Genomic DNA, 21,693 nt, shown 5'->3' on the forward strand with positions numbered 1-21,693 from the left:
GGAGAAGCAATCTCAAATCTTGTGGTCCACGAATCTCGCAGTTTTTACTTGCTTGTGTTGCGAAGCCTCTCGACAAACAGGGACAGATGCTGATGGGCTCTACCACCTGCCAACGACTTCTAGCTCACCCTATATATTCATTTAGCGTCGCGGGTTAAACTTTTGACGCTTCGCCCAACGGCCACCATCCCCCCCCCAAGTCCCTGTCCCGTTCCCGACGCCCTTGCCGCCATGAAGTCGTTCTTCAAGACATGGAAGAGGAAAGACAAAGACTCACCCAAATCCCCAAAACCCATATCCTCTCAGATATCGAGTGTGGACAGCGACCACGGTCATCGTAGACTGGTAGTGCCCGACTCCTCTCACTGGTCATCCGCGTCTCCCACACCATCATCTCAGTCATCCTCGTCGTCTGTGTCCGCCTCCCACCCACTGTCACGAAGAACCGAGGTGAGCGCATCTTCATCCAAGGATGCCTTCGTTGAGGACGCTCTCCACTATCGCAAGACGCCCGACCGATCGTCGCCCGACCACCCCTCGCGCTATCCTTCTCATTCCCACCACCCGTACGGTGACCTCCCACGCGTCGCGCTACTTCCCCCGTTCATCAGTCGTCACGGGGCACCTCAAAACAATGTGCATGGTCCTCCTCGCAATGCAAAGCATGGCCCACCGAATGTTCTTCAAGCACAACTCTCGTCGATAAACGCAGCGAAGAAAGGCGATGTCGGGACGCGGAGCCCGCATCCCAATCAGCCTTCCACATTTCTTGGGCAATTGTCACCGCACCGCCAAGGTGCAGACGCACTCCCAGAACCTCCCAATCAGAGAACACGCACTCCGACTCGTGTTAAATTCGATTCTTCGGTGGAGGTACTCGCGACGAGGACCTCAAGGGTATCTCTCACAGAAAGACGGCCCCCGCAAATACATTCCTCGAAAGTAAAATGCAATAACAATCAGGCCTCGCACAGTGTCAGCAAACACGCTGGTAGCGGTCGAGTTGACGACCAGCGGCCAAGTAACGGACGGCCACAACGTTCAGACGAAGATGAAACATCGAACTCCACGGAGCAAGCGACGACGACACCTCCAAAAGGGCTCAAACTCTATCACTCGAGCCAGTCATCTCCGCATCTTCCGGCCAGGGTCGAACGCAGGCCCCCCGAGCAGGAGGACTTGTGCGCTCTGTTCCCCAGCCCTCCGCCACTGATTATACGGAAAAAAGTCCCCCAACCACTCGTTTTACAACCTCGGAGCCCCCCTTCAACGGTTGCTTTCCCTCCTTCACCAAACCCCAGTTCAACTGATTCGACCCCGGTTTCGACACCCACCTCGCCTAAACAATTTCCTACCTCGACACCCACGCAATCTCCTCTTCTCAAAGCTTCCTTCGTACGCCATGGGAATGCGGTTCCACCGCCACTATACGACCCACCAACGTCTCCACTTCCCTCACCTCCCGTGAACCCACAATCAACGGCATATGTTCCACGGAAACCCACGTATTCCTTGCAAGGCCGGGCCCATTTACGCGGAACTATGTCGACAAGCAGCCTACGAGGGGCTGGCGGCTCAAATCACCCCACGCATCGCATGACGTCCAGTGATCCGATGGCCGAAGTCCTGCAGCAATTGACAAAAAGCAAACCACCTCGCGCCTCAGTGAGTGCTTCGCCATTACGTTCTCAGCGCCTTCATTGAACTTATTTCGACAGGAATCCTCCCGCTCGTCTCCAGACCCCCCAGTTCAATGGGGCTATGCGCTCTGACCTAACCACGTTTCTTCTCTTGTTGCACAGGTGGCAGCATATGGTCTTCATTCGTATTGTTTAGAGTACAATTCAAACCCAATGATTATTCATTAGTTTATTTAGCATGGATCACGGTGTACAATATTTGCAAGATATCAAAGCCTACTACTGTCCGATTCAACAATGTTATTGGAAGAAGGCAATGTATAATGGGTACGGCGTTTCGTCACTTGTCCTTCTTCGTCTCGGACTCCGTTCCTTTCGAATCCGAGGGTTTTGCAGAACTTTCTTCGGCGGCGGCAGTGATTATGTATGCGACTAGGATGAGATTCGCCGAAACAATTGCAGTGATTGCTGCGTATATGGTGTTTCCTGAACCCTGGGGCTGAACAAAGAGGTCAAAAAACACGTAGTCTGTAGACTAACCTTCCCAAAGGTAGTTTAAGGTGCCATAATACGCGGATAGAGGTACTATTCCAAGAGAAAGACTGAAAACAATGAGTTTGATAAGAACACCACTTGCAGGTCCAGCTCAATTAGTGACACGAGGGGTGATTGACATGAATTTCGGTTTACCTCTGTGCGGCTTGTGAGTTTACCTGGGACATGGCCCGCTGTTCGCTCATGGTGTCAGGTGAAGATGGTGGTGGAAGACAAGCAAGCGAGCGCTGCCATGACTGACAAGCGCGCAGTCGAGACGCGTGAGAAATCCACGTCGAGGGGCGAGCAATTGGCCGTGACGACCTTGAACCAACACCGCGTCCACCGCTCTCGTCGTCTCTGGTGGCCACAATGAGCCAGGACCAGGTCGTAGATTCAAAAGAGGCCAAACCCAGGGCTCTGGATACTGGAGAGCCCCAGCCCTCAGGCCCAAGTTCACCCCCGCCAAAGCCAAAGCTGGGACTCTGGCCATGGCCTGCATGGAACATTACGCCGTCTGACTGGGATATTCTTCTAGCCTCGACAGCTATCAAGCTTCTGCTCTATCCCTCATAGTAGGTCGACTCCAACACCTACGTGTAACCAAAGACGTTCATTCTCAGGGATAGCCGATCCACCGACTTTGAGGTGCATCGAAACTGGCTGGCCATTACCCATTCGCTTCCCATATCCCAGTGGTACTACGATGTCGGTGAAAACACTGTTTATCCGGCAGGCAGTCAACTAACGCATCCTTCCTCTTCTAGACCACGTCCGAATGGAGTGAGCAAACCCCAATCTCCGTTCGCCTATGGGAATCTCACTGGTTAATTGCCTACAGCGTTGGACTACCCTCCGTTTTTCGCTTATTTCGAGAAGCTCCTCTCCATGCCCGCCTATCTCATCGACCCGAAGATTGTGGACCTCAACAACCTAAATTATGACAGCTGGTCCGTCATCGCATACCAGCGGACAACCGTCATAATCACGGAATTGGTTCTGGCAACTGCTCTTTTACGGTAGGTCGCCAGGCGTATCTTCCCTTTGTCATTTCGTTGAGACGTTTTCGTACAGGTTTATACCAGGCTCGGTCGATCCTTCCATTCAGCGCATTATCTCGGCGGCTCTCTTTCTACACCCGGGATTCCTCATCGTGGACCACATCCACTTTCAGTACAATGGATTCATGTTTGGCATCCTGCTATGGTCGATCTTGATGGCTCGGAACGTGAGGACTGTCCATGATCCAGGCTCTCCTCGGTCGCTGAAGCTGTATAGGGTAACAAACTCGCTTCCGGCATCCTCTTTGCCATCCTTCTCAACTTTAAACACATCTACATGTATCTCGCGGTGAGTCAACTCCTTTTGACAGCGGACAAGATTGGCGGATTAAACCTCCGTAGCCAGCCTATTTCATTTACCTCCTCCGGTCATATTGCCTGACACCTGCCGGCCAAGTAGAGATCAAGAATTTCCTCTCGCTGGCAAATGCGGTCATAGCCGTCTTCATCTCGTCCCTCGGTCCTTTTGTGCTTATGGGTCAAATTCCGCAACTCTTGTCCCGATTGTTCCCCTTTACCCGCGGTCTGAATCATGCGTATTGGGCCCCGAACTTTTGGGCGCTGGTCACCGCACTGGATCGCGTTCTGCTGCGATGTAAGTGCACTTCCTGTTGGCCGAAGGCGCGTTTCTCTGACAGTGGCATTAGACATTCAATTCACAGGCGCTTCTATCCCAGTAGACGCTGCTGGAGTCGCTTCTTCCTCGAGAGGTCTCGTCGGCGATACCGTCTTCGCGGTCTTGCCGCAGATCAAGCCCATCCACACTTTCATCATCACCATTGCGTGGCAAGTGGTACGTCGTCAATTATTTAAGAGGCGGCTAATACCCACGACCTCCAAGGTCATTCTGATCAAGCTGTGGTCAAATCCGTCGTACAAGTCTTTCCTGACTTCCTTGACCTTAAGCGGCTGGGCTTCTTTCCTTTTCGGTTGGCACGTTCACGAGAAAGCCGTCCTTCTGATTCTCGTCCCGTTGAGGTATTGCATTTTCCTCGACCTGCTTTGGGAGATTGAAATTTGACCGGCCCCTAGTTTGCTAGCGGCTGAGAGACATGCATACTTTCGAACTTTCCTTCTCGCAAGCGTTTCAGGTATTTTCGCGCTCTTCCCACTGTTGTTCACTCCCACAGGTGAGCTATGGTTGTTGCGTTCCGTGCATCCGCCGATTAACCCGTTTGCACAGAGTCCGTCATCAAAGTCGTCTACTCGGCGATCTGGGTTGCATTCGTGTATGGTGCTCTTAGCCGCCGGGTTTATGAGTGCGTGGGCTTCCCCAATCCCGTGTTAAACCCCACTCACAGGCAATCATCTAGATATCCCAAATCGCCGATTTACGTGGTGATGGATAGTGTGGAAAAGCTCTACCTTGCTGGATTCCCCTTTTTGCTTGGTTTTGTGACCTTGGTATCTTTGAGAAACCAGAAGATATCGTCAGCGTCATCCGACAGTACCCCTGCCTACACTGTCATGGAGTTCCTGCCACTGATGGTGACGAGTGTGTATTGTGCGATTGGGATGGTATGGTCATTCCTGAGGCTCGGATTTATCTACCTCTTTGAAGAATCCACGTATCAAGGACAACTGAGTGCAGTGGGCTAGTATGTATGTGGCATATACAGGGAAAATACAATGTTTATTTTTACATGTGCCGTTGTACAACTACTTTTTGGCGATGTGTACGACTAGAAAATGTGCCGTTCATCAGTCGAGTTTGGATTTGGAGTGAACGTAGGCACGTACCGTCTTCATCCTCCAGAACGTGATCCAGTCCGACCTTCTGGCCACGAGCGTGCTTGGCACTGGCTCCCCAAACAACAGCACTGTAAGGTTTCCGAGCCGGTGTCAGCGGGGTGGATGGCAGACTACTGGGAAAACAACCCACTATTTCATCTGCTTCGCAATCTCCTTGTGGATGGCATTACAGAAATCTTGGATCGTGCAACTTCCGCGCTTAAGCACGACCGGTGCAGAATAATCCGGTGCCAGTCCTCGGGGTTTCGTGTAGACGCGAACGAGGTTCAGTGTCTTCCACATCACGTCGATAAGTTCATCGATGTTCAGCCATTCTCGCGACGATATTGGCACGGAGTTTGGGATTTTGTATCTGTAGAGTTCGATCAGAATACCCTCGGGGTTGGGGAGAAATGGTTACGAACAGCAAGTCAAGTTCTTCAATCGAAATCGCGTCGATCTAAATAAGCGTCAGTAAACCTCTTGATATTGCATTGGGGTGTTGACGTCACCTTGTTTAGGACCTAGCCAGATCAAAACTTTGTCAATAGAATGCTCGAAGTGAATGACAAACATTAACCTACGTAGATGGCCGGAATATACACTCTGCGAAATGAAGATGAGGTCGGACTCCGTGAATTATGTGGGTGCTTCTCTCACCTGTTTCCTTCAATGACATCGACAATATCGTCCGCCGTTGCATTGGGTTCTCGAATGGCAACATCGCAATTGCTAATTCGATATTCCGAAAGAATGGCCTTGATTTCGTCATGATCGATGTTGGTGAGGGGAACGGTGTTGGTAATGGCAATACCGCCCCTCTCCTTCTTCCGAACGGTAATATTCGGTGGCCGTTTGTTCAAACGAATGCCGAAACCTTCCAACTCCTGTTCGATGATCTTTTTATCGCCCAGAGGCTTCAGGACGTCTAGGACAATAAAAATCAAGTTGCAGGTTCGCGCGACTGTTAACAGGAACGGATATAAGCAGATAGGAAAGGGTCTGTGGATATTTGGCGCGTACCCGCAATGACTGTGGAGTAAGATTAGCAAGACAAATCACCGGTGGGGAAACATGCGAAGGCGCACCTTGTCGACCTCGACCTCTGCCGTCGTTGGCACCCTCGATGATACCGGCTATAAATGGGTTAATCAGTGAGATGACACAATCTGAGAGGCAACGTACGCAGATCAAGAATCTGGATGGGTGCTCCATGAACCTTCAGTGTTCCCGGCACCGTCGTGAGGGTTGTGAAGTCAATGTCAGAGGCCTCGGAGTGAGTTCCCGTTAATTTGGACATGAGAGTGGACTTTGGGGAGGATGAGTATCACAGAAATTGGTCCCTTGGGCATAAAGCAGTACCTTTCCAACTGACGGGAAGCCCACGAATCCTACTGACGCTATACCGGTTCTGATAACGGGACTTGGGGTGAGCGAACGAGGTCGATAGAACGGGTTCCATACCGGGCAACATCGAAGCCAATTCCTCCACCTCCTCCGCCTCCCGAGGGACCACTAATGAGTTCACGCCTGAGCTTTGCAAGTTTTGCCTTGAGTTGACCCAAGTGGTAACTTGTGGCCTTATTCTTTTGGGCTAGAGTCCTAGATTAGATTTGTTCGGATGAAATAAAAGTCCTGGTTACTTTTGGCCTAAAGAAGGGTCAGACAAGGTAACAAGGGGGAGTTAGAGGGTCAGTTACCATCTCATCTTCGATTTCCTGCAAATGGTTGAGAAACTGAGCGAGAACAATGGGATATTTGGCATACCTTGATCTTCTGTAGGGTGGTCATTGTTGCAGTTGGTGGAAGAGTTGTGTTCGGCGTTTGCCGAGCCAATGCGGTTCATCAAAGTTTGGGCGGACATTGAACGGGTTCTCGTTGCTTTCGCTCGTCCTCAGCGTCCAGCTGCTCGCTGTCTGCGCCATTCCTTAGCCCGGCCTCCAGTCGTTTCTTCGCTCTTTTGTCTCCAAAGTGAATGCGACTAGCTGGTCCTGGTCGTCACGCTCGATAGCAAGCTATTACTCTTCACTACAACCACAATAAACCATCCTCAACTAGCCAACGATAATAATGTGCGGCGGTCCAAAGTGGAAGCGAGAGGAGGTTCCTGATCATAAGGTATATATAAACTCACTTGTTAACAGCTAGCCTGCTCACCTCGGCCAAGTTCGATTTCCTGGACACGACAGAGTTTCACGACGATGGCTGGTTCATGCGACTCAAGTAAGTCGTCCTGCTATTTCCCCACCCCCGCCGCCCGCCAACCAAAGCTCTCCAGGTACATTTGGCTCTACATCATCGTCCTCAAGTCGTTCCTGGTCTATATTTTCGACGTCTTCTCCGCAATTACTATGTTGTCAACATCGAACTGGGCCAACGAAATCTTTCGAGAATGTGCGACTACCAAGGGATGCTTCTTCATTCCATTCAACACTGGCAAATGGCTATTCGTGGGCTGTATCATCTTCTCTTTCCTTCTCGTGCGTCTCACTTTGTTGCTCTCCTTTCGTGTTCTAACCCCTTTTACAGCTAGCCTACGAGTCCCACAAGTCCAAAAAGATCATTGCCAGTCGGGACATCTCATTCGCGTTCACGAACGTCATGGCAAACAACTATTACTCTCTTCGTACGTGCCATCCGAGGCCACCTCGCTTGACAGGCAAACTCACTCAGCCTATAGGTTCTTACGATCACTTCTGTTTCTTCGAGCACATTTCCGACTCGACAAAGCTCATCGACGACTTTGCTTTCTTCGTCTTCTTCACCTTCAAGAGTCTGTTCGTTTCCCATCTTACCGAGCCTTCTAATGACCGTTATATCCAGGTTGGAAGCGGTTACTCCTCGCCGACGGACCCCGTCAGACCATCAACGGGCTCACCCTCTACGCCGTCTGGTTGATCAGAAAGGACAACCCAGGTGCATGGTACCATGTCACAAAATACTTCGAAGGCAACAGTTTGTCGACAACGGCCCTGACTCTGACAGCCCTGTTCACGGTATCCGTTTTCTTGGGTTCCCTATTACTCCTCATCATTGCGGGCATCTGCTACATTCCCCTTTTGATCCACATTCGGGGAAACCTCAAGGTATCTATATTCATTTTCTGGGATATGGCTGATACTGATACACTTACCAGGAATACTGCTGCCACAAAGTTGATAAGGTGTGGAGCTCCCTTACCTCCATAGGTTCGAGTCTGACGGCTGTATACAGCGTATCAGCGACATTATCAAGAGGAAGAACAAGGAACGACGAGCGGAGAATGCCAAGATTGCACAGAAGGAAGCCATGGGTGACTTCTCGCACTACAAGAACAAGAAGGGCGAAATGGTCGGAAAACCTCTCCCTCAGCCTACACTCCCCAACGTCTCACTCGATGATGATGACGATACATCGACACTTGCCACTCGGGTTGCGCCCAGCACACACACTAAGGCTAGCGACTATTATCCTGACAAAGCCTACGATTACCCCCCTCCCATGCCTGCATACAATCCATACTCCAACCAACAACAATACAACCAATCTAGCGCTTCCCTCGGCTATGATGACGCCTACTACAGCCAACCTTACGAAGATGAGGATACCGCTCGTCTCACCGCTTCTGCTGCGCCGGTGGCATATGCTGGTTCGAACTACCATGACTATCCTGCGCGGTCAGCGTCCACAGCTCCTAGTGCGCACCGATATTCGCCAACGACGGACAATCACCCACCGCAGTATGGCGGGCAACAACAGTATTATGTTCAAGACTATTATCCTCAGCAAGGTCCTCAATATGGTCAAGACCAGAACAATTACGGGTCGGGCGCATATCGTCCATCGTAGCAGCTATCCTACCCCTCCAGACTTTAATAGACTCTTCAACGGCTCCGTGGTGCTGTTTGTAAATTATAGATTAATTTTCAATGGCACGTTCCGTCCATTCAGATATTCAGGCGAGATATGTATTACCATTAACTAGAATAGGATGCAGGTATGAGGGGAGTTTTCAGCTCAGCTTTTCCCAGGTGATGATAACAATAAGAAGAATGAGGACGCCGATAATAGCAAATGTGATCGCCTTCTGCTGGTACATTCTGTAGGGATAAGAGGGTCAGAACCACCTGGTCAAGTTGAAGGTCGTTGTTGGTATATATTCAGGCAGCTCACCTTCTAACCATCGCCTTGAGAGTTGTAGAAGCACGATCAATGGCCGCGTCCGCCCTGTAAAGCTAAGGCAAGGGAGGAGCGTTCATATTTCTGTATCTTGATATGGGAAAAGCAGCAAGCCTACCGTGTCCCGCGAATTCTCAATCTGTTCTCGCTGTTGCCGAAGGTTGGTAAGGATCTCTGCTCCCTGGTTTTCCGTTTCGAGGGCAAGTCTCTGAGATTCTTCCAGTCTCTTTGAACCATTCTCCAACATGGAAATGCCTGAGAGCAGTCTTGACCTGTCACTGCTAGAGGCATAGGGGTCATCGGAGGAAGGGTATGATCCAGGTTTAGACGCCAAAAGGTCGGAACGAGCAGCGCTAGCCTTTGCTTCTGCCAGTCCCTTCTTCCGTTTCAAGAGAGAGTTTCTGGCCTCTTGTAAGCGGATATGGTACTTTGAGCGCACATTCTGGGGTATACTCTGCAGTTCGATATCCATCTGAGAGACCTGGTTACGCCGTTCAGCGTCTGGCTTGTTTGGGAGAGAATCAGCCTTGCCATTTCATCAGCTTCCTCTAGCTCCATTCCTACTCTTCGTATGACAGAATTTCGCTCCTCTGTGGTGACATTAGTTCACTGAGTACGTTTTGCTCCCGAGTGAGATTGTGCTCACCACCCTTAATCCCATCATTCAGACCCCCGAGCCTCTCCTCTATCGACTGCACGAGCTGCTTAAAGTCCTGTTCATAAGCGTCAAAAAGGGAGGTTGGTGACGTGTCCATGTCGTCTGTATGTTCTATTCCACCAGGGAACAGGGTATTCAGAGGCCTGGGGTTCGGGTGGTGAGAGTGTTGAGCAAAGGAGACTGCTGCGCCGAGAGGACCTGAGCGCGGCATCAAACCGCCGGATTAGGCACTGCCGAGTGCTAAGGTTTCTCTCTTACTCCAGTGACCATGGCTAATAATCCGTGCGTTGTTTATATATTTCGCTGCAATCGGGCGCTGAAGAACTTCTAGGGTGTCGCTGTATCTCGACCCTCAGATACGGGACTGGGTCTTGTTCCCTATTACGCTGGTTATGGTATGTCGTGGACGCTCGAACTGTTACCGACTTGCTCACCGCTCGTTTATAGATTTTAGTGGGCATTCTGCGACACTATGTAGTCTCTCTGTTACAGTCTCCCCCACAAAAACTGTCCAAGAATGCCCTCCGCGAGCAGTGAGTCACCTCTCGCTACGCGCCGCTTGTCTGGACTAACTACCCATCCTCGTTCCCCAGACGTGCTCTTGCGCGATCGCAAATTCTTCGTTCGACAGCAGCCAGGTCGCCTCTTCCTCCAATGTACTATAGTACTATTTCCGACAGTCTCTCTTCCGCGTTTGCTGCTGGGACCTACCTCAAAGACGGCCCGCCGAAGCCTGGTGACGCACCGACTGCTCCTCCCAACCCTCTGACCGACCCCTCAGCCATGGACGGCATGATGGCTGGCATGAAGACTCAAATGGTTATGATGGTACCGCAGATGGTGATAATGGGATGGATCAACTTTTTCTTCCAGGGTTTCGTCCTAAGTGAGTGCTGTCGGTTTGGTAATTTCGCATAGATATTAACACCTCATTGCAGTCAAGTTGCCCTTCCCCTTGACTTTGGGATTCAAGTCTATGCTACAAAGAGGCATTGAAACTCCCGACATGGACGTCCGATGGGTTTCATCCTTGTCATGGTACTTCTTGAACTTCTTTGGTCTCAACGGTCTTTACCGCCTTTTGCTTGGAAATGATAACGGTGAGTTGTCGGCAGCCTATCCTTGAGATACAGCACTCTGACGGCGGACCATCAAGCTGCCGACTCTTCCAAAGACATGTCTGCTACTCCGTTCTCCAACTTCAACGCTGCGCCGGCAGGACCGCAAGACTACAACAAGTTATTCAAGGCCGAGATTGACAACCTGGAGTTTGCCAATGGGATATACGCTTGGGTCGGTGACGGGGTTGAAGATCGGGTTCTCAGTCGATATAACCGGTTACCATTGAAGAAACAGTCATAACCCTGGGTTTAATAAATCCAACGTCAATTGCCCTGATGATTTACCAGAAACGTCGAGTCAGGTGTATTACACAGCTATCCAACAGAGGCGGCAACGGCATGGAAAGCAGGAGGGAGCGTAGAGTCCGATTATTGGTTACACAAGACCATCGTACAACGACAGAGCCTACGCCCGCTGCGTTAGCGACAGGGATGATGATGACATGGGCCGGGAGGAAGAGTTACCTGAACGATAGTAGGATCTTGCTTGGAGCCCTCAACAAACTCTTCAAAGGTCAACTTGGCGTCTTTGTCCTTATCCATGTTCTTAAAGATCTTGTCGACACGCTATGAGTCATGGTTGTCAGTCAAATGGGGCCGAATGTATGGTATGTAGGAAACCACTTGCCTTCTCTGGTGTGTCCTCGTCGGCTGGGAGTTTGACCATCTCGCCCGTCATCTTGTAGATGGATTGCACGATTTGCAGCATCTCGTCGTAAGTGATAGTACCATCCTTGTCGATATCATAAAGTTGGAAAGCCCCTGCAGGTGGATCAAGCGTGAGATGAAGGTTCATTGACGAGAGGGCCAAGACCGATGTCTCGTACATTTGAGCTTCTCGTCTAGCCGCCCTCGGCTGGTGATGCTGAGCGCGCCAATGAATTCCTTGAAGTCGATAGTCCCGTTCTTGTTTTCATCGAAGACATTGAAGACGTAATCGGCGAATTCGCCTGGGTCGCCAAAGGGGAAGAACTGCTTGTAGATGCGACTGAATTCAGCCTTGTCGAGCTGGCCCGATGGGCAATCCTTGCGGAAGCCCTTGTACCTGTAGCCTGGGTTAAGTTGTGCTGAGAGGAATAGGGCGCGCGAACTGACCATTGCTGAAGCTCCTTCTTATCGACTGTGTGGTGGTAGATAAAGAGGTGAATCTGACAGATCAAAAGATAGACATACAATAAGTGTTCTTCTGCAGCTCAGCGAGCTGTTCCGGGGACAGTTTACTCTGTGACTTGCCCATGATTTAGAATCGAGAATGACGAAGGGAGCACAGCAATGGTCAGGAGCTGGAAGAAACACCTCGAGGCCTGTTCAACAGCGCCATTTGGGTGTTTCCCTTGGAGAAATCCCAAGGCTGTGCACATTATTGACGCGCGGTTAAACACTGATTAGTCGTAAACCAGAACACTTCGAACGCGTGTTTAGGTCGTGTATCAAGACAGCAATAGACATATATATGTTCTTTCTGTGTTCTAGCATATTCACCGCTGCAGCAGGTCTGCGGGGGCAGAACGCCATGTGTGTGGTACCCAGGTACAAATACGTCTGATGGGCCCCTTTTCCGGCCACCGCTTCTTCTTTCTCTTCCGCCATTGACGATGTGCCACTCCAGCGGGGCGATTTCCCTCCACCAGGACTGCCCAATGTGCCTGGTTTTTCCTCATTCCAAGTCTGTCTCTTCATTTTCTTCTGTCGCGCTCGTCCTCATTTTTTTCTTTTTCTTTTTTAAAAATAGGTGCCCGCATGTAAAGGATACATGTTACAATAGGGCCTTGCACCCGCGGATGGATGTGGTATACATCAAGAATGCTGAAGGTCCGCTGCTTTGTTCATGCCTCATGTTCTTCTCTGACGTCCATTCTAGTGGAACGTTTCAACGGATGTGGATACTGCAAGGTACCTTGTCCAGTTCATCGCCAACTCCCAGCAAAACTGATAGCAATTGCTGCGACCACAGTGGGCAAAGGCTACCTCAACTCCATCCCCAGAGTTCTCTTTCTACAAGAATCCTGGCTGGCCAGGATGCTGTCGAGCACCTACGCCAGCCGAATATCGTTCGATACCTGTAGCTGAATGGCGTGCAGTGAGCATCGTCCATCAGATCCCCATCCCTCCCGATATCAAGGCAGTATTGGATAGCCTGTCTCCTCGCGTGGGCCCGCCCCCACCCACCTCTGGCGTAACCACCCCCAGAACATCTCGTCCGGTAAATGATCGGAAAAACAGTGGGAGGAACTCTCCCTCCAGTAGACCGCCTGCGCTGGCCAAATCGGCAACACCTGTTCGAAACCGCCCGAGCCCTAGCCCACAGACCACGACACCCAATCTATCAAGAAGCTCCAGCTCAACTGCTATTTCTTCATCGGTCCCCGGTGCACCCTCGGTCGATTATAGCAACCTTAACGAACGTCGTCAGAGAGGATTGGAGTACTCTGAAAGACGGATCGAAGGTGTCCATTCGCTCAATTCTTCCCCGAACCGCAAGAACGTGGATCTCGACAATGCCTCTCTTCCAAAGCGTGGCTCTAGCATGAGGCGACCTACCGTCACACCGGCAACGACATCGGTTTCCGTATCCAAGGTCGTTGTCAATGGTCCCTCCTCATCCAACTCTCAGAACTCGGCCAGCGGGCGCAAATCAATATCGAAGCCAGAAAAACCGACTACCCCTCCGACGCCTTCCCGGCCGAGCCAGCCTTCCCGTCCCACCTTACTCATCCCTCCCTCTGATGCTCGAAGAAGAAAGGAGGACGACATTTCCAGTGCTTCGAGTAGCAGTGGTAGCAGTGATGGTATGGGATCTTTATCAGACAGTACAGTCACTTCTGATGGTGGCTTCACTGATTATCTATCCGACGAATCCGAGGCAGAGCTACAGCGACAAGCTGAAGCCAAGGCGGCCCTTCTCGCCTTGAATATGGCTGAAGAACTCGAATTCAAAGCTGCACGATTGCAGCTTGCCCACGTCGATCTGCGACCCCCCAAGTCGTGGAATCCAACGAACATCACGAATACCGCGCCTTCTGCTAGAACCATGGCCCGCGCCTCCAATCGAACTTGAAGCCGGAAGGCTTCGGGGGTTCGATGCTCTGTTTTGTATCTCGCTTCTTGGGTTCTCTAGTCGATGTTTTATGTTTCATGTACAAGTTTTGTATGTATATGTAGTACCATCTATACAGGGTCTTTTCCTCAGTAACCCAAGTATCACGGTTAAGGCCTGCTGAAAGGGGATCGCGGTCCGGGCATGACGATGGTAGAGGTTTACAGGGGTTTGGTGCCAAAGCAGGTGTGGCCATGTCTTTCTTCCACAACGACGACAAGGACCGCCGCCGTCTATGAATCTAGCACGACATTCCATAAGTGCTACGAAAGCTGTACATATTATCGATGCTCGTTTCGACCCAGAATGCAAGGTCTTCACCGCGGCTACCCCAGCTGGCTTCGCGGTCTACAATACCTTGCCCCTTAACCTGATTCGGAAGCGAGGTGAGCACCCTACGTTGTGTTGGTGGCCGTTGGTGTCGAATAGAGTGCTGATATGAAGATATAGAACTCGTTGGAGGGACGCTTGCCACTGTCTTGCCATTACACACGACCAACCTCCTCTTCCTGCTCGGTGGTGGCCGCAGTCCGCTGTACCCACCAAATAAGGTCATCCTATGGGACGATGCGCTGGGAAAGGAGGTCGCCGAGTTGGAGTTTAGAGAAAGAGTTAGGGGAATTGCTTGCAGAAGAGGATGGCTCGCGGTTTCCTTGAGACGGAGAGTTGTCGTGTTTGAAGTGGGCAAAACTGTCAAGCGCTACAACGAATGGGACACCTGCGACAATCCACGAGGTTCGTCATCGCTATTGCTGATAGTGGTCGTATTTAATGAGCTTTCAGGGCTACTGGCCATGGCTACTGCACCCCATTCGACTCTGCTGGCGATCGCTGGTCGTCAGACGGGACATGTCCAATTGATTCACCTCCCACCTTGTCCTTTACCAGAATCCCGAGATCCGCCTGGCTCTTCTCCTCCCTCAAAGCCGCCACCACCTCCGGCGAAACATCCTGTATCGATAATTGTTGCTCACAAGACAGCCCTAGCCACACTCTCCCTTCCACCGTCCGGTCGACTCCTCGCTACGACATCAACACGAGGTACCCTTATTCGGATCTGGGACACGCTCTCTGGGAAACTTGTCAAAGAGCTGCGTAGAGGGACGGATAAGGCGGAGATCTATGGAGTCGCATTCAGGCCCGATGAACAGGACCTGTGTGTATGGAGTGACAAAGGCACGGTGCATGTCTTCTCCCTAGGGCTAGCTGGTGCATCGTAAGTGCGCTGCCACTAGGATTTTGCCTTGTATATTCATCTGTTCTAGGAATCGACAGTCCACATTCTCGCCTCTCTCGCCTTTTATCCCTCTTCCGAGGTACTTTGAATCTGAATGGTCCTACGCGCAATACCGCATTCCAGTGCAGTCAGCCCACATTTCACTATCATCGACGTCGAAAGGTTCTACCGGAGACGAGCCTGAGGAAGAAAGATGTGTTGTAGGTTGGGTTGACGTTGCTGCCCCGGACGAGAATAGTTCTCGTGGTCCGGTACCCGAATACCAACTTATTGCCTTGACCTTCACTGGTGGCTGGTATCGACTGGCTCTGCCCCCAGTCCGCAACACGGGTACTAAGGAGGCATCGTCGTTGTTGAAGGCTGCCTCCAAGCTCTCCCCCACGAAGAAGCGTAGCTCCAGCATATCCTCCAGGTCCTCAGATAAAGGCAAGGAGAAAGAGTCGGACCCGAAGGAGAAGCAGAGTCGGGACTGTATTCTTGTGGAATACCGCAAATATGGTCGTTGGGATGGCTGGGGCTAATTTGTCGTCAATCCTTGTACATCTTTCTTTCTTTCTATCATACCCTCGCCAATGGCGACTTCCGGTTTAACCCTGTACATTAGCACTTCATTCTTTCGTATGTACCACGTCCATGGCTAGAACACTTGTGGATATGCATCGTCTTTGTTGAGCATCAATGTGACTGATATTTGTCGCGCACTGCATCCTTCTTGATCCAGTTCCACCACCATGGAGAACCCACATGCAGAGCGACAGGCTGTTCTTTTGGAAAGGATCCTCAAAAATACCGTAAGGGCCTATCCTTGGATTATTACGAGCGTAAGCTGAATAAATGTAGTCGAAATGTACTGAAATGATTCTCGAATTGAACCATTGCCTGGAGGTGAGTTTATCTCGGTGCGCAGGGGATTGGATATGTCACTGACGAGTTGCCACTGTCTCCAGGAGATCCTCCGGGCCAATGCTTCTGTCAAGATTGCGGCAGACTTGTCCACCAAGTATAGAAAGAATGTTCAGTACAATCTTGAAGCCACCAAGGACAGCCGCGATCCTACAACGCGATGAATACAACTCTTGACACGATTCGATACTGTGCTTTCCACGTTGGGTGGTCCCTCGCTCTCGTTTTGAGCAAGGCTACGACTTGGTGATCTGAGTCAGTGTGAGCACGGTGTAAGATGATAGAGCGCTGTAAACATTGAAATTGATGTAAGCAACTTGTTGGATTTGAGCGCAATCGACTCCTTGTTTCATGGCAGTCATGTCAGTGCAGTCCATTGCATACCCGTACCGCGGGGGCGCCAACACTTGTGGCTACTGCTCTCCTCCGGGCCAACGTTCTGAGGAAGAAACCTCATACCAAATGGCCTCGCTCCATGCTATCAGGCTGTCCTCTGGGGTATGGAACTCCGTCTTTCCTCGGCTGAATATCACCAACTTCAAAGTCTGATTCAAAACACCAGGTATACCAACGTATGATTGACAGGGGATGGCGACGCTCTGGTTTGTTTCTCCTGCTAATTGCTCCGTGCGAGGGACTAACAACTCCTGTGCGATGCGATAGGCACCTATTGCTATAAACCCGATCTGCGGCGGTCGTGTTGCCCTCAGTATACCATCAAGTGGGGCATCTTCGTCGCTTATGCCCCTGGACTTGGGTTGCTGACGCCACATCTTAGACTCGACGCTCTTCAATTCAAACCAGGTCGAAGTCAGAGGAAGCTCTTGCACAGGTCTACGATTTCACGGCTCCAGGGAAGTCCGTTGAACTGACATCATCATATGTCGTCCGCAGATGGAACCGGTATATCCTCCATGGCCAAGGGGAAGCAGATGCCATGGACGTTGAAGTAAAGCGGTCTGTTTGAACCCGTTATCTCTCGTGTCGTTCGGAAATTGACGTTTAGCAGTGCAAAGGGAAAGGACAACGCTGCGTTTGATATGCTCAAGGTTATTCACGCCGCTGAGCATGATTTCCTGGACAGCGCTTCACAATCACCGAAGCACAAATTTGAGGTATGATCCTCCAGCACATACTAGTGTGTAGGCTCAGAGGGTAATACATCGGGTGCACAGGTGGTATTGGAACCCTCTAGTTATACCGAGGAAAAGTTCGACCTTTACTGCAAGTACCAGAGAGACATCCACAACGACAAAGATAACACGATTAGAGGATTCAAGAGGTTCTTAGTGGAAACGCCCCTGCAGGTCGGACTTTAACTATCACATTCACTCCCTTCGCTCTGACACCGCCGGGTAGGAGGAGCCGATCCCTTATCCGGCCGACCCCCCGTCTCATCTTCCAAGGACTTACGGCTCCTACCATCAACTTTATCGGGTGGACGGGCGCCTAGTCGCACTAGCTATTTTGGACATCCTTCCTAACTGCGTCTCCAGCGTATATTTCATGTATGACAACTTGTGGGAACATTTCTCGATGGGAAAGGTGGGTGAAGCGTTGGAGAACCGACCATACCATATACCGAGCTGACACGCCTGTAGCTCAGTGCTTTACGCGAGGCATCGCTGGCGTATGAGATTCACAAAGCGGGTGTCCCGGAGATGCAATATGTATACATGGGTATGTCTTATACTACCTTAGCTCTGAAGGTCGCGTAAGTATGCGGCTCTAGGTTTCTACATCCATTCGTGCCAGAAGATGCGGTACAAAGGCGACTACTCACCATCCTTTCTCGCTGACCCGGTAAGCTGATGCTGAACGAGAATGAGGCCAACTACTGACAGCCTCCCGATGAAGGAAACATACCAATGGTACCCGATCGAACATTGCAAGTCGCTCCTGGAGAAAAATCGTTATGCCTGCTTTTCCAATCCTTCCCATTGCATCCAACGTGAATGGAATGGAGAGGACTTACCAGAGGGTACGTCGAGTCATTTCCTTCCAGATTTGAGGGAATCTAAACATTCTCTAGATGACAATCCTGAAGACTCTCAGATGGCGGAGATCTATATCGTACAAAGAGGGTCGCGAGGACGCTTGGTCGCTGTGCCATTGATCGTAAGTTTGGCAGCGTGGCTAATGAAGAGTGGAACTAACGCCAATGACTTAGACTTCGTCTGTATGGACTATTTCTGAGGTTAGGACAGACTTCTATGCGTGTATCCGAGGTCTAGGGTTGGATTTGGCCGGGGATATATTCTGGGCATCGTAGAACTGGGCGCTTAATTTCCACTTTTGGATTACCTATGGTTTCGCTTAGTCAGCAATCCCGATTGCCAAATCCGTGTTTGCTTTTTTCAGTGTCACTACTCTCTTGATACTACAATATACCACTGTTGAAGAAATCCAATCATGGTATGCGACTGTTCCAATATATGCTTACACTAATTCTTAAAAGTTCTTGAACGCAGTTACGACGTCAAATTCGAGAGAGAAGAGAATATGTCTACCTCAAATCCCTGGAAGCCCAGGAGCGACAAACCTTTGAACGGAAACAGCAGCTGAAAGATGCGCTCGCTGGCGGAAAGAATCTCCCAACCGAACTGAGGAAGGATGCACAAAAGCTTGGAAAGGATCTTGCATTTGACGAGGCTCAGACAGGTGCGTCTCTAGTGCATTGGTTTCGACGACTGCCCACACCGACATCGTTAACAGAGCCGACTACACACATCGACAATGAGTATTCTAGAGCAGGTATCCAAGACCCAAAGATTGTCATCACAACGTCGAGGGACCCTAGTTCCAAACTATTGCAATTCGCCAAAGTAGGTCTCGCGTCCTGCAGAGTCCACAAGCTTTCCCTCATTCAACTTTCCGCTCAGGAAATGCGTCTCGTATTTCCCAACTCGCACCGCGTGAACCGAGGAAACTACGTTGTAAAAGAGCTCGCCGACGCATGTCGGGCCAACGACGTGACCGACCTCATTGTCCTTCACGAACATCGAGGCGTCCCAGATGCTATGATCGTATCCCATTTCCCCCATGGTCCCACCGTTTATTTCACCCTCAACAACGTTACGCTTCGACACGACATTACCAGTTACAAGAACTCGACTGTATCTGAACAATACCCACACCTGATATTTGAAAACTTTTCATCAAAACTTGGAGAAAGGGTGCGGGATGTGCTCAAGTATCTCTTCCCAGTACCGAAGGAGGACAGCAAGCGGGTGATGACCTTTGCCAATGAATCCGATTTCATTTCGTTCAGGTGAGTTTGTTCAGTGTTACGGGATGTATTGATTCTGAAGGATCCCTGTAGACATCATGTCTTTGTGAAAACCGGGCGAGACGTGCAATTGGCAGAGGTTGGACCGAGATTAGAGATGAAGCGTGAGTAGCAGTCCTTGTACTGGCTATTACCTCACTGACAAAAACATGCAGCCTACGAGATCCGTCAAGGGACTATCGAACAAACTGAAGCTGAAAAGGAATGGGTCTTGTCACATTATACCCGAACCGCGAAAAAACGAAGTGTCCTCGCTGGCCCAACATTCGCCGTAGAACCACCATCAAAACGAAGTCGGACGTCATGAAAGTTACCTTCGACATAATCATTCATTTCGTGCACTGTACCATCTCATATTGTATGTATACTATTTGTCATGTTCTATTCTAGTCAACGTTCAAACCTTGGTCAAGCTTGGAGAACCCTTCGAAGAAAGCGTGGAAGAGGTCGATGGCGGATTGGACATCGTGGGATCCAGCTGTTTCTCGAATTGAATGCATGGACAACATGGGATTGCCGACATCGACGGTACGAACACCAAGTTTCGAGAGCATTGGTCCGACTGTCGACCCGCAAGGCCTGGAGGGAATATGTCAGGTTTTGAATCGCACATTCATACGAGCTCCTTACATGTCGTTGCGAACTTCGAATTCTTGGACCTTGCCACCCCGTCTTTCCGCAAGTTGCTTGACGATGAAGGACGATACGGCGTCAGTGGCGTAACGTTGCTTAGCGTTGGTCTTGATGACGATCCCTCCGTTCATGTAGGGTCTGTGCTTCTCCTCGTGCTTCGAAGTGTAGTTGGGATGGATCGCATGACCCATGTCAGCGGAGATGAGGAATGAACGGGCAATTGACTGAGCAAGGGCTGCAGGTGTTGGGGACAGGCGGTTAAGCAAAGAAGGAATAAGGCTGGATTCCGCTCCGGTGGTGGAGACGCTGCCGATTTCTTCATGGTTAAAGAGGGCGATGCAGTTGACGTTGCCTTCAAGAGTTGCAAAGTAATCGGCTGTCACGCTTTCGGCGAGGGCTTCAACAGCACAGAATCTGGAAAGGGATTTTGAATGTGCAAACCCTACACTGTACGACCGAGTTACACTCACGAGGAGAGAAGGTTGTCGAGTCTTGGGCTGAAGATGAACTCGTTGTTGAGGCCTCCCAAAACTGACGGCTGGGTGTCGTATAGAGAGCTAGAAAAGGTCTATTAGAGATCTTGACGACCGCCCCAAAGGAGTAGCTCACAGGTCGAAGTCGTGGATTTCTTCCGGCGCGACGGAAAGCTCCTCACCCAAAAGAGCAAGGAGGGCAGGATGGTGGTTCTCTTGAATGCTTGACGCGCTTGATTTAGGCGGCAAGATGGAGCCTTTATCATCTTCAACCTTCTTTGCAGCTCCATTGAGCTGGTCCGAAACCAGCCCGAGTATGGGAACGAATTCTGTTTCTTGGTTGAATTTGAAGTTGTCATTCACTCCTCTATCCACTGAATGGTATCTGTCAGGACCATGAACAACCAGGACCACACATTGACTCACGATGGATGGCAAGAGTTGGGATGCGAAGAATGGGTCTGTCGATTTTGATGAGCTTGGAAGTGAAACCGCCATTCTTTTCGGCGACGACAACACGTCCAGCAATGGACAAGTCACGATCAAGCCAGGAGTGCCAGATTCCACCGCCGTAGGTTTCGACGCCGACTTGGAGATAGCCAGCCTTGGTACGTTTGGAGATGGGACGGATCTGGATAGCCATGAGAAGGATAATTTAAGATAGACAACCAAGCTCACCTTGAGATTGGGACTGTCAACGTGGGTTGCGACGATACTGAGTCCAGCGCCCTGCTTCCACTTTTGTGGCAGGGTGAACGCAATCAGCGAGGACTGGTTCCTGAGTCTCTATGAGATTGTGTAACAATAGAGAACACCAGTGAATACCTTGTATAATAGTATTTTCCACCTGGCTGTACGTCCTTCTCCCACTCATCTTTCTCTCGAATCTGTTTCAATATAAGCCCAGCGTCAGACTCGACAGCAGCCAATATAAACAGACCTTTTGGAAACCTGCGCGCTCCAGACGAAGGGCTGCAGTCTGTACAGCATGGAATGGCGTTGGGGAAGCGTTGACAAACTTGAGGAAGCGGGTAGCAGCTTCTGGAGCGGTTGGGTAGAGCATCATATCCTTGGACTAAGTACTGCGATCGAGATTACCTACAACTCTCCTCTAACGCGGGGTTTATATACCCGTTTGATCGCCATCACTCTCTTCCC

General features: G+C 50.5%; 14 protein-coding genes across 14 annotated transcripts; 9 read left to right on the forward strand and 5 right to left on the reverse strand.

Moving 5' to 3' along the window:
* Positions 1-231: 231 nt before the first annotated feature.
* CC1G_00202 (hypothetical protein) lies at positions 232-1,772 on the forward strand (the record flags this gene model as incomplete). The annotated part of the gene is made up of 2 exons (XM_001837014.1): positions 232-1,665; positions 1,719-1,772. The coding sequence occupies 2 exons, from the start codon at positions 232-234 to the stop codon at positions 1,770-1,772; spliced, it is 1,488 nt and encodes a 495-aa protein (XP_001837066.1).
* Positions 1,773-1,980: 208 nt separating this feature from the next.
* CC1G_14607 (hypothetical protein) lies at positions 1,981-2,380 on the reverse strand (the record flags this gene model as incomplete). Its single annotated transcript, XM_002911130.1, has 2 exons — positions 1,981-2,139; positions 2,354-2,380. 2 exons carry the CDS (start codon positions 2,378-2,380, stop codon positions 1,981-1,983), a joined length of 186 nt encoding a protein of 61 aa, XP_002911176.1.
* Positions 2,381-3,062: 682 nt separating this feature from the next.
* Positions 3,063-4,834, forward strand: CC1G_00203 (dolichyl pyrophosphate Glc1Man9GlcNAc2 alpha-1,3-glucosyltransferase; the record flags this gene model as incomplete). Its single annotated transcript, XM_001837015.2, has 9 exons — positions 3,063-3,193; positions 3,249-3,402; positions 3,453-3,524; positions 3,578-3,830; positions 3,883-4,028; positions 4,077-4,213; positions 4,268-4,365; positions 4,419-4,494; positions 4,549-4,834. 9 exons carry the CDS (start codon positions 3,063-3,065, stop codon positions 4,832-4,834), a joined length of 1,353 nt encoding a protein of 450 aa, XP_001837067.2.
* A 60-nt stretch (positions 4,835-4,894) lies between these two features.
* CC1G_14608 (developmentally regulated GTP binding protein 1) lies at positions 4,895-6,757 on the reverse strand (the record flags this gene model as incomplete). The annotated part of the gene is made up of 15 exons (XM_002911131.1): positions 4,895-4,917; positions 4,976-5,055; positions 5,118-5,339; positions 5,392-5,426; positions 5,479-5,490; positions 5,551-5,572; positions 5,627-5,930; positions 5,990-5,998; positions 6,055-6,102; positions 6,152-6,275; positions 6,329-6,377; positions 6,431-6,560; positions 6,610-6,616; positions 6,667-6,684; positions 6,734-6,757. The coding sequence occupies 15 exons, from the start codon at positions 6,755-6,757 to the stop codon at positions 4,895-4,897; spliced, it is 1,107 nt and encodes a 368-aa protein (XP_002911177.1).
* Positions 6,758-6,861: 104 nt separating this feature from the next.
* On the forward strand, positions 6,862-8,895 carry CC1G_00206 (vacuole protein). Its single transcript, XM_001837018.2, has 8 exons — positions 6,862-7,084; positions 7,134-7,189; positions 7,245-7,446; positions 7,496-7,592; positions 7,647-7,739; positions 7,790-8,052; positions 8,103-8,129; positions 8,180-8,895. The coding sequence occupies exons 1-8, from the start codon at positions 7,037-7,039 to the stop codon at positions 8,792-8,794; spliced, it is 1,401 nt and encodes a 466-aa protein (XP_001837070.1). The 5' UTR covers positions 6,862-7,036; the 3' UTR covers positions 8,795-8,895.
* A 62-nt stretch (positions 8,896-8,957) lies between these two features.
* Positions 8,958-9,879, reverse strand: CC1G_00207 (t-SNARE VTI1; the record flags this gene model as incomplete). The annotated part of the gene is made up of 5 exons (XM_001837019.2): positions 8,958-9,045; positions 9,119-9,180; positions 9,243-9,605; positions 9,689-9,714; positions 9,771-9,879. 5 exons carry the CDS (start codon positions 9,877-9,879, stop codon positions 8,958-8,960), a joined length of 648 nt encoding a protein of 215 aa, XP_001837071.2.
* A 171-nt stretch (positions 9,880-10,050) lies between these two features.
* On the forward strand, positions 10,051-11,144 carry CC1G_00208 (hypothetical protein; the record flags this gene model as incomplete). The annotated part of the gene is made up of 6 exons (XM_001837020.2): positions 10,051-10,064; positions 10,114-10,177; positions 10,275-10,315; positions 10,376-10,668; positions 10,721-10,882; positions 10,939-11,144. 6 exons carry the CDS (start codon positions 10,051-10,053, stop codon positions 11,142-11,144), a joined length of 780 nt encoding a protein of 259 aa, XP_001837072.2.
* A 135-nt stretch (positions 11,145-11,279) lies between these two features.
* CC1G_00209 (neuronal calcium sensor 1) lies at positions 11,280-12,140 on the reverse strand (the record flags this gene model as incomplete). Its single annotated transcript, XM_001837021.2, has 6 exons — positions 11,280-11,309; positions 11,369-11,470; positions 11,568-11,665; positions 11,731-11,948; positions 11,999-12,023; positions 12,077-12,140. 6 exons carry the CDS (start codon positions 12,138-12,140, stop codon positions 11,280-11,282), a joined length of 537 nt encoding a protein of 178 aa, XP_001837073.2.
* Positions 12,141-12,684: 544 nt separating this feature from the next.
* CC1G_00210 (hypothetical protein) lies at positions 12,685-13,961 on the forward strand (the record flags this gene model as incomplete). The annotated part of the gene is made up of 3 exons (XM_001837022.2): positions 12,685-12,715; positions 12,765-12,796; positions 12,858-13,961. 3 exons carry the CDS (start codon positions 12,685-12,687, stop codon positions 13,959-13,961), a joined length of 1,167 nt encoding a protein of 388 aa, XP_001837074.2.
* Positions 13,962-14,235: 274 nt separating this feature from the next.
* Positions 14,236-15,758, forward strand: CC1G_00211 (SVP1-like protein 2; the record flags this gene model as incomplete). The annotated part of the gene is made up of 4 exons (XM_001837023.1): positions 14,236-14,386; positions 14,451-14,735; positions 14,784-15,216; positions 15,266-15,758. 4 exons carry the CDS (start codon positions 14,236-14,238, stop codon positions 15,756-15,758), a joined length of 1,362 nt encoding a protein of 453 aa, XP_001837075.1.
* Positions 15,759-15,968: 210 nt separating this feature from the next.
* Positions 15,969-16,304, forward strand: CC1G_00212 (hypothetical protein; the record flags this gene model as incomplete). The annotated part of the gene is made up of 3 exons (XM_001837024.1): positions 15,969-16,028; positions 16,078-16,122; positions 16,185-16,304. The coding sequence occupies 3 exons, from the start codon at positions 15,969-15,971 to the stop codon at positions 16,302-16,304; spliced, it is 225 nt and encodes a 74-aa protein (XP_001837076.1).
* A 196-nt stretch (positions 16,305-16,500) lies between these two features.
* On the forward strand, positions 16,501-18,412 carry CC1G_14609 (arginine-tRNA-protein transferase 1; the record flags this gene model as incomplete). Its single annotated transcript, XM_002911132.1, has 10 exons — positions 16,501-16,638; positions 16,919-17,097; positions 17,150-17,255; positions 17,316-17,447; positions 17,500-17,685; positions 17,742-17,820; positions 17,873-17,943; positions 17,998-18,121; positions 18,173-18,258; positions 18,311-18,412. The coding sequence occupies 10 exons, from the start codon at positions 16,501-16,503 to the stop codon at positions 18,410-18,412; spliced, it is 1,203 nt and encodes a 400-aa protein (XP_002911178.1).
* Positions 18,413-18,611: 199 nt separating this feature from the next.
* Positions 18,612-19,736, forward strand: CC1G_14610 (brix domain-containing protein; the record flags this gene model as incomplete). Its single annotated transcript, XM_002911133.1, has 5 exons — positions 18,612-18,801; positions 18,856-18,965; positions 19,023-19,411; positions 19,463-19,533; positions 19,585-19,736. Exons 3-5 carry the CDS (start codon positions 19,026-19,028, stop codon positions 19,734-19,736), a joined length of 609 nt encoding a protein of 202 aa, XP_002911179.1. The 5' UTR covers positions 18,612-18,801; positions 18,856-18,965; positions 19,023-19,025.
* A 79-nt stretch (positions 19,737-19,815) lies between these two features.
* Positions 19,816-21,601, reverse strand: CC1G_00215 (aspartyl aminopeptidase; the record flags this gene model as incomplete). Its single annotated transcript, XM_001837027.1, has 8 exons — positions 19,816-20,008; positions 20,060-20,476; positions 20,533-20,619; positions 20,672-20,909; positions 20,962-21,166; positions 21,214-21,313; positions 21,361-21,422; positions 21,476-21,601. The coding sequence occupies 8 exons, from the start codon at positions 21,599-21,601 to the stop codon at positions 19,816-19,818; spliced, it is 1,428 nt and encodes a 475-aa protein (XP_001837079.1).
* Between the last annotated feature and the right edge of the window lie 92 nt (positions 21,602-21,693).

This window comes from Coprinopsis cinerea, assembly GCF_000182895.1.
Source record: "Coprinopsis cinerea okayama7#130 chromosome 5 map unlocalized cont3.5, whole genome shotgun sequence".
Classification (NCBI taxonomy): Eukaryota; Fungi; Basidiomycota; class Agaricomycetes; order Agaricales; family Psathyrellaceae; genus Coprinopsis; species Coprinopsis cinerea.